Consider the following 9,781-nt stretch of genomic DNA (forward strand, 5'->3'; position numbering starts at 1 on the left):
GAACTCAAGCCATGGCAATCAAAGTACCAAGTCCTAACCATTGGACTACCAGGGGATTCCCCTGAAGTATTTCTTTAGTCATGACAGTGAAGCCCTCATGAATGAGATTAGTGGTCTTATAAAAGAGCACATAGAGCTCCCTATTCCCTTTCACCATGTAAGGATAAAATGAGAAGTCTGCACCCCGAAAGACAGCCCTCACCTGACTGCACTGGCACCTTGATCTTGGACTTTCAGCCTCCAAAACTGTGAGAAATAATTTCTGTTGTTTATAAGCCATCCATTTATAAATCATTGTGGTTTTTTGTTATAGCAGCCCCAACAGACCAAGACAAAGGAGGATATCTACATAAATTATTTGGAATTCTGCAAGGAAGTTTTTCTGTTCTCTCCATTCATTCATTTACTCATTATTCATTAATGTATTTATATTGGATATTTATTTTGTACTTTAGGTTATAAGCCAATACTGTGTTCTTTATTTTATTGCTCAAAATTTCTAGCTTTGGCATTGGGAGCTTTTCAGTTGATTCTTGTCAAATGAAATACCTTTGAAATACCCCCAGCATTCTGTTTTTTTTAAGCACTCCTTACTTTCTGACGCAAGAAGCTCCAGGTTCAAATTGTTCCAGATTGTCCATTGGGGCTCTTTCAATTGGCTCATATATCCCTTTGACACATCCACCTCAGTGTGGTTTTATTTTGTTTGGGACACTTACTTTCTGACACTGCCAGATGCTCCAGGCTCATCTTGTTTATATATTCCCTGCCTGAAACTTCAAAATCAGCTCTTTCTCCAAGATGCCCTAGTTCCTTTTATTGGTGTATGAAATCAGGAACCAAGCTCTGGTGCTAGGTGTACTTGCTGATATGGAAACATCATTGCCTCTAGTCTCTCCCAACAGGCAGAGCTAGGACATATATGAGTGTATGCTAACCTGTGAATATACATATGTCTATATCTATATCCATCTATATCTATATTAAGGTAAACATGAGTTCATACTGAAATCTCAGATTTTCACCCAGTACCACATGGTTTCTTCTAGACTCTCCCTCACCCCTTGTTTATCAGTAACCCTCACTCCAACAATAAGAAAGCTGGCTCTTATCTGCCATCCACCTTCTTATTTGTTCAACTCCAGTATAAATGTACAGTGGTTTCAGAATTGTTAATCCATACCCTCACTCAAAACATGATGGAGCACAGTGATCATGTACAGTTCCTAGACTTAGAGTTCCACTCATTTCCAGAGATTCCTATATTGGCATCTTTCTTTTTTCATCCCTCTCAGTGATGTTATGTCATGCATTGTAATAGATTATTTTATCATAGTCTGCATTCCTCCTGTGGTTGCCCAATCTCTTAATTGATTTTTTAAATTATTTGCATATAATTAAGGGTCACTCTTTGTGGTCTAAGGTTCTATGGGTTTTGACAAATGTATAGTGCCATGCATCCAGTATGATACAGAGTTGTTCTACCTAATAAATTCCGTAGCTTTTACCTTTCCCTCCTTCCCCCCGAGCCCCTGCAATCACCGAGCTATTTGCTGTCTCTATAGTTTTGCTTTTCCAGAATGTCATATAAATAGAATAATAAAATATGTAGTCTTCTTTTTTTTTTTTTTATTATTATTATTTTATTTTATTTTTTTGGGGGGTACACCAGGCTCAATCAACTGTTTTTATACACACATCCCCATACTCCCTCCCTTCCCTGACGCCCCCCCCCTCGATTTTTTTTTTTTTTTTTTTTACAAACCAGGAATATAACATTTTATTCATTTCCAGATTATGAGTATTACACAGCATATACATATATTTAGATAATATATAAAACAAAGAACAAACTGTAGGAAGAAATATTGGTCTGAAATTGCCTTATGAGACATCTTTAATTCTGTAAGTTCATGGTAAATTTATCTCCCCACACACTGAGCCAGGCAGCAAGATAAATTCCAGCATTCACGGATCAAAGGACGGCTTATTCCCCACTGTACTTACAATGCATGGCATGGTCACTGGTGTCCACAACAAGGGACGCCAAGTGGTAGGTAAAAGAACCACAGCACAGTGAACTAATATAAATATTTGTTTTTTGCATTGTCCTCCAGATAATTTCCTTTTTAAACTAAGAGTCACATCCAGGGTCTATCCCTTGAGTAGCATTCCAGTTATTGCTTTGCCTTGTTCTGGACTGGGAGATACAGTTTGAACTCTGCTGGCAGTTCGTCTTCTGAGTAGAGTCTGTCTGAGAAGTAAACCCGCCGGATACGACAGTTTGCATGGATCTGCACCCTGAGGGTCTCAATGTAATTTGTGCCATATGCCCGCCGAGTGAAGTCTGACAGGTTGAACTGAATCTGGTTCCAGCCGTCATCCAGCCGCATGGGCATGGTACAGATGAAGGGTTTGACCCGGGTGGTGCTCTGGTAGTTACTTGCCCGAAACCGCCGACGCACATTCTTGTCATCTAGTACTTGTACTTCAAAGGTAAAATATTTCTTCAGGTTTTTGATAATCATGACAAGGAAGGGAAGTTTAATTCCCAGTGTCTTCTTTGGGTCTGCAGGACGTGATATATGTGGTGCTGACATTTGTTCCTTCAATCTCTAACACCAGGGACTGGATGTCATTATCAGTGATTCTTTTGATGTGGCCATTCCGCACCTTTTTGTCCCAGATTTGCAGGGGCTTGCTGCTGATGCTGTAGAGGATGAAGAGGAAGCCGCTCTGGAACGTGTTTTTGAACATCTCGCCGGCGGCCTTCTCCTCAGCCGCGCCGAAGCCGACCTAAATATGAGCGCCAAGTGGTCAAGGTAAAACAGGGGGCCGGCCCCGGTCCGAAGAAGGGACGCTGCGCTCCTGACGTCCCGATCGGCAGCCACAGACAACTAGCCTTAGACGCGGGACGCTACGTCCGTGAACTTCAGCGCCCAGACACACTAAGTCACCTCAACACAGAAACCACAGCAACTCTTTTTTTTTTTTTTTTTTTTTGGATAAATTATGAAATTTATTTATATTTCACCTTTTAAAAGCCAGAACATAACAAATGTCACTTTCTGGAAAGTCATCTTATTAGAAATACATGAAGTGCACTTAATATAAGGAAATCAGTTTCTTGGTATCACCAGTGAGACCACCATCATCGGGTCCCTCAAATGAAGGTTTTGTCAAATTTCCCTCTAAACTGAGACCGAGATGAACTTTTTCCAGAAATTAGAGTGAAGAAGCTGACCATAATACCTGGGCCCTCCCAAGCAACAGCACATCAGAAAAAGTTACTTTGCCCCCAAAGGGCCCCATCTTTGCTGGTGCCTAGGCATGTGCAGCTCTCACTGGCAGGCAGGGCGAGGCCCACGGCAGCAGTGTAGGTGCCCAGAGCCCCCCGTCATTTGAAACCTCAGCCACTGACCAGAAGAAATGTCCATATTCAGACAAGAGGTCTAACAGGGAAAAATGAACCTAAACCTAGATGCCTCCTGGTGGATCAGAAGCTCTGCTCTACCAGATTAGAAAGCCCTTACTTAGCCTTGTGTTTATTAACATTCGTGCAACATGTCGAACTTCAAGCTTCTCGAGCTGTTAGCAAAGCCAGTTTCCAGCGGACAGTTTCCACTACTGAATGCTCCCAGGAAGCACTGTGCCAAGCATGGGTGCCAAGATCACAGAGCACAGACCTAAACTCGGCAGAGGAGTGTTTTAGAGACGCCTTTCTGGGTGGAGTCTGGACCGAGGGGTGTTCGCAAGATCAACTTTACACCTGGGCTGCAGTTAGTCAGCCCACACACTCACTGGATTATATAGAAGGGCAGTTTCCCAGGAGAGCCCCAGCTGCTTGGCCACCGTCGAAACCTCCTGACCAAGAGCACAGGCCCAAGGATGCTGACACAGAGTCTCAATCTGCTGTTTTAGAAACTCCGAAAAAATGTTCAGATGCTGCTCAGCAGGAAGTTTGTGACATGAAGTCTGAGGATCAGGCCACTGTCATTCAGCAGCTGGAGCAGACCATTGAGGATCTGAGGACCAAAATAGCTGAGCTAGAGAAGCAGTACCCGGCCGCAGACTCAGAGGCGGCCCCCGCCAGAGACGTGTGTCTCGAAGCTCTCAGGTTGGGAGAAAAGGACGTAGGGCATCAAAGGATTTTACAGGCAAAGTCCATCCAGACATCCCCGACAGAGGAGGGTGGGACGCTGCCACCTCCTCCCGTGGGCGTCCTGCCTGGCGCCGCAGTTGGAGATTCAGCCGGGACATCCTCACCTCCGGGACCTCAGACCAAATTCTGCTCAGAGATTTCTTTGGTCGTGTCTCCAAGGCGGATATCAGTTCAGCTCGACGCACATCAGCCCCTCCAGCTTCCGCCCCCTGCATCACTGCCCTGGTCTGACGGTCAAGGACAGGCCGGCTCACAGCCTTCCCATCCTTCTCTTCACACGGAGTCTGGAACCAGCCACGAGTACTCTGCTTTCCCATCTTCTGAAAACGGCCGTAACATCCCCCCTGCGCCGCCTCTGCCTCCGGAGTCCTCCCACCCGATGCCTGGCCTGGGCACTGCGGCTCCCCCACCGCGCCCTCCCCCTGCCGCACCTGGGCCTTTGCTGCCCAGCCCAGCGGGTCCCTCACCTTCCCCTCTGCCGGGTCCAGAGATGGTGCCACCCCGTCCCCCACCTTTGCCTGGTGAGGGAATTCCTCCTGCCCCCCCTCTTCCTGGAGAGGGAATTCCTCCTGCCCCCCCTCTTCCTGGAGTGGGAATACCTCCTGCCCCCCCTCTTCCTGGAGTGGGAATACCTCCTGCCCCCCCTCTTCCTGGAGTGGGAATACCTCCTGCCCCACCTCTTCCTGGAGAGGGAATTCCTCCTGCCCCCCCTCTTCCTGGAGTGGGAATTCCTCCTGCCCCCCCTCTTCCTGGAGTGGGAATTCCTCCTGCCCCACCTCTTCCTGGAGTGGGAATTCCTCCTGCCCCACCTCTTCCTGGAGTGGGAATTCCTCCTGCTCCCCCTCTTCCTGGTATGGGAATACCTCCTCCCCCGCCTCTTCCTGGAGTGGGAATTCCTCCTGCTCCCCCTCTTCCTGGTATGGGAATACCTCCTCCCCCGCCTCTTCCTGGAGTGGGAATTCCTCCTGCTCCCCCTCTTCCTGGAGTTGGAATACCTCCTGCCCCACCTCTTCCTGGAGTGGGAATTCCTCCTGCTCCCCCTCTTCCTGGAGTGGGAATACCTCCTGCCCCACCTCTTCCTGGAGTGGGAATTCCTCCTGCTCCCCCTCTTCCTGGAGTGGGAATACCTCCTCCCCCACCTCTTCCTGGTATGGGAATTCCTCCTGCCCCCCCTCTCCCCAGTGAAGGAATACCTCCTGCCCCCCCTCTTCCTGGAGTGGGTATTCCTCCTCCCCCGCCTCTTCCTGGTATGGGAATACCTCCTCCCCCTCCTCTGCCAGGTGAAGGAATACCTCCTGTTCCACCTCCTCCTTTGCCTGGTGTGGGGATTCCACCTCCTCTAGCCCCTCCCCCTCCTCCCCTTCCTGGAACAGGTGCCCCCCCCCCCACCACCACCCCCTCTGCCTCCTGGATCAGGCCTTCCTCTCCCACCACAAGTTGGGAGTAGCACTTTACCGGCACCGCAGGCGTGTGGATTTCTTCCTCCTCCATTGCCAACTGGCTTGTTTGGATTCGGGTTGAACCAGGACAAAGGGAGTAGAAAGCAGCCAATAGAGCCTTGTCGGCCAATGAAGCCTCTGTATTGGACCAGAATTCAACTGCACAGTAAAAGAGACTCCAGTGCTTCACTTATTTGGGAAAAAATCGAAGAGCCATCCATAGATTGTCATGAATTTGAGGAATTATTTTCTAAATCTACTGTAAAGGAAAGGAAGAAACCGATTTCTGACACCATCACAAAGACCAAGGCTAAACAAGTTGTCAAGTTACTAAGCAACAAAAGGTCACAAGCAGTTGGAATATTGATGTCTAGCCTTCACTTAGATATGAAAGATATACAACATGCTGTGGTGAACTTGGACAATTCTGTGGTTGACCTGGAGACCCTTCAAGCTCTTTATGAGAATAGAGCACAGTCCGATGAACTGGAAAAAATTGAAAAGCACGGCCGGACCTCCAAAGACAAGGAAAACACCAAATCTCTGGACAAACCTGAGCAGTTCCTTTACAAACTGTCACTAATCCCCAACTTTTCAGAGCGAGTCTTTTGCATCCTGTTTCAGTCCACATTTTCAGAAAGCATTTGCTCAATTCGGCGCAAACTGGAGCTGCTACAGAAGTTGTGTGAGACATTAAAAAATGGCTCAGGGGTCATGCAGGTTTTGGGTTTGGTTCTTGCCTTTGACAACTACATGAATGGTGGAAATAAGACTCGGGGACAGGCAGATGGTTTCGGGTTAGACATTCTTCCGAAGCTGAAAGACGTCAAAAGCAGTGACAATAGCAGAAGCCTTTTGTCATATATCGTGTCCTATTATCTTCGCAATTTTGATGAGGATGCCGGGAAGGAGCAGTGTGTGTTTTCACTGCCCGAACCCCAGGACCTCTTTCAGGCCTCACAGATGAAATTTGAAGATTTTCAAAAAGACCTCAGAAAACTCAAGAAAGACTTGAGAGCCTGTGAGGTTGAAGCAGGAAAAGTGTACCAGGTGTCCTCAGAAGAGCACATCCAGCCTTTCAAAGAAAACATGGAACAATTTATTATTCAAGCTAAAATTGACCAAGAAGTAGAGGAGAACTCACTGACAGAGACTCATAAATGCTTTTTGGAGACTACAGCCTATTTCTTCATGAGACCAAAACTTGGAGAGAAGGAGGTGTCCCCAAATGTTTTCTTCAGTATCTGGCATGAATTCAGCTCTGACTTTAAAGATTTTTGGAAGAAAGAGAACAAACTTATTCTACAAGAGAGAGTAAAAGAAGCTGAAGAGGTGTGTAGGCAGAAAAAGGGAAAATCACTTTATAAAATAAAACCAAGACATGACTCTGGAATTAAAGCAAAAATAAGTATGAAAACCTGAACAGTGAAAAGCAGAACGAAAATGAGTCACTGCAGCCACTTCCACAGAATTCAGCCAGCCTGAGGGCAGGAGGGAAACTCATCATTTTGATCATTTTTCTTCTTGGCCTCTTGCATAATAATCTTTGTGTTTTCCAGACAGTTCACTGATGGTTGAATTCTATTGTATGTTCCAAAGAAAAAAAAAAAAAAAAAGGCAAAGCAGTAGGCCAGTGGAGAATGTAACACCTTTTCTTTTTGTAAAAGTTTATGGTATTTTACCAAGAAACCAAAACAGCATGTGTAAGAGGCAGTATCTGCATTAATTCTGAACATGCTAAACAGTAACCTCCAATTTACTGATGTGAGAATATCCCTGTCACAGCCAAACACGTTCCTTTCTACTGACGACCAGTACTCCACGTCACTGCATTTAGATTTATGGTTAAAATGTTATTTCTAGTGAATTGTTTGTATCAGTTTCATGTCTACATATAAAATTTCTATTTTAAAATCGAAGTACCATTTATATATGTCATAGTCAAGGCTTTCCCAGCTCTTGGGTTGGTCTCTGTAACTATATATTTGTGAAAGAAGATTATCACTTTTTTAACTCGTCAGATAATGAATAGAAAAAAAATATAGCAAAAGGAAAACCTTTCCTATAAATCATTTAATATAAGCAGGAATCAGAATTTTAAGTTTAATAAGGGCGTTTATCAACGATGTCATTTGGGACCCTCCATTAAGCCAATCTTCAGCAAAGGTCAATTAAACTAAAGTTGTGCCTCTCTGTAACTTTTACCATTGCCCATCACAAAGAAAATGACACAGTACTTTTAAGGAATTTAAATAAATGATGCTCATAAAATTGCCAAACATGACTAACTGTTGGCAAAAAAAAGAGTAACTTTTAGATGGATTGGCATCTACCTAGAACTTGTGAATTAAACCCAGCTGCCTGAGTATTGTGACCTTATTGGGATTGTCTGTATGTGTTATGGCAGTTGACTAAAAGCTATGAGTATGCAAAGATTTATGATCTAAAGGAGCCTAGGAAAAGATTTTGTTTTAGTTTGAGAGGAAAAGAGTAAATCTTCCACTCTTTCTGAGAGTATTTTAAAGTCAGCTCCTGATGCATTATGATGATTTTGCCTAACATTAATAGATTTTTTTAAAAAGTTCTTTTAATGGTATGTCTTGGGGTACAGCTGTGAATAAAGGGGAGAATGTGTTGCTATTGCAAACCAATTATGGAAACAACTTAAAAAGAAAATATGAATCATAACTATGTTTGTATTTATGTAAAGTATGGTCCTTACCTTTCAGTCTGTAGTTGACGTGCACAGACATAGTAGTGGCTCTCGGGTTGCTGTTCTGCCATCTTCCTGTCTCCTTCGGTCCCTCCATGTGTACATGACCTTCTTCAATGATATAATAGGGCATTTAACAGAGATCGCTATGTGCAATACTGTATTTAGTGTTTCTATTTTAATTTTTCTAGGACGTTAATTTATATGAAAATAAAAGGAATAATAAAAGAGTTCTGTGCCTATTGTGTATGTATCACCCTAAAGATACTTGCAAAATATTTCACATGGGTGGAATTAAATTAGATCATCTGTGTCTGAAAAAAAAAAAAAAAAAAATTGGTTCCTCTCCCTTAGCAATACGCATTTCAGACTCATCCTTTTTTTTTGTTGACTTGATAGTTCATTCCATTTTATCACTGAAGAGTATTCCATCTTATAGATGGACCACAATTTGTCTATTCACCTATTGAAAGACATCTTGATTGCATCCAGCTTTTGGCAACTGTGAATAAAGCCACACATGCAGGATTTTGTGTAACCACAAGTTTCCAAATCAGTAAAATAAATATCTAGAAGTGTCATTGCTGGATAGATAGTTTGGTAAGTTTACATTTAGCTTTGTAAGAAACTGCTAAAGTCTTCCAAAATAGGTGAATCATTTTGCATTTCCACCAGCAATGAATGAAAGGTTCTGCGTTCTATATACTCACGGGCAGTTTATATTATCAGCTTTTAATACCTCTTATAGAGCAGATCTGCTGGCAATAAATTTCCTAGGTTTCTGTTTGTCTGAAAAGTCATCATTTTTCTTCACTCATGAAGAATAATTCTAATGCAGTAGCTTTTTCTTTCAACATTTTAAAGAGTTCAGTATACTCTCCTCTTGATTGTATGGTATCTAATGAAAAGTCTGATGATAGATTGTTATCCTTGTCCCACTCCTTGACCAACTTTCTTCAAGATTTTCTCTTTGTCTTTACTTTTCTGAAATTTAAATATCATATGCCTAGGGTTTTTGCTTTTTTAATCCTGTTTCATGTTTTCTGAGCGACTTATATCTGTGGCTTGGTGTCTGTCATTAATTTTTGAAGGTTATTAACCATTATTAATTCACATTTTCCCCATTCTCTTTCTTCTTGTACTGATATCCCAGTTGTATGCACATATTATATATAATATATAATGTAATAACATATATAATATATATTATATATAATATAATACATGTATGTGTGTTACACATTTGTGTACCATCCCACAGTTCTTGGCTATTCTATTCTGTTCCTTTCATTGTTTTTTTTTCTTTGTTTCATTTGAGAAATTTCTATATTCACCTAACTTCAACATCACTGATTCTTTCCTTAGCTGTGTTGCATCTGCTGTGAGCCCATCAAAGGCATTCTTCACTTTTATTACTCTATTCTTTATTTCTTTTATTTATTTTTTAAAAATTTTTATTGGAGTATA

At 43.0% G+C, this 9,781-nt stretch overlaps 1 protein-coding gene and 1 pseudogene across 1 annotated transcript; one reads left to right on the top strand and one right to left on the bottom strand.

Annotated features, from left to right (window-relative positions):
- Positions 1-1,771: 1,771 nt before the first annotated feature.
- On the bottom strand, positions 1,772-2,964 carry LOC130852147 (cilia- and flagella-associated protein 20-like; annotated as a pseudogene).
- LOC130851854 (formin-2-like) lies at positions 2,803-7,023 on the top strand. The gene is made up of 4 exons (XM_057732556.1): positions 2,803-2,822; positions 3,482-4,702; positions 4,958-5,535; positions 5,579-7,023. The coding sequence occupies exons 1-4, from the start codon at positions 2,803-2,805 to the stop codon at positions 7,021-7,023; spliced, it is 3,264 nt and encodes a 1,087-aa protein (XP_057588539.1).
- Positions 7,024-9,781: the final 2,758 nt, after the last annotated feature.

Source organism: Hippopotamus amphibius, chromosome 4 (genome assembly GCF_030028045.1).
Source record: "Hippopotamus amphibius kiboko isolate mHipAmp2 chromosome 4, mHipAmp2.hap2, whole genome shotgun sequence".
Classification (NCBI taxonomy): domain Eukaryota; kingdom Metazoa; phylum Chordata; class Mammalia; order Artiodactyla; family Hippopotamidae; genus Hippopotamus; species Hippopotamus amphibius.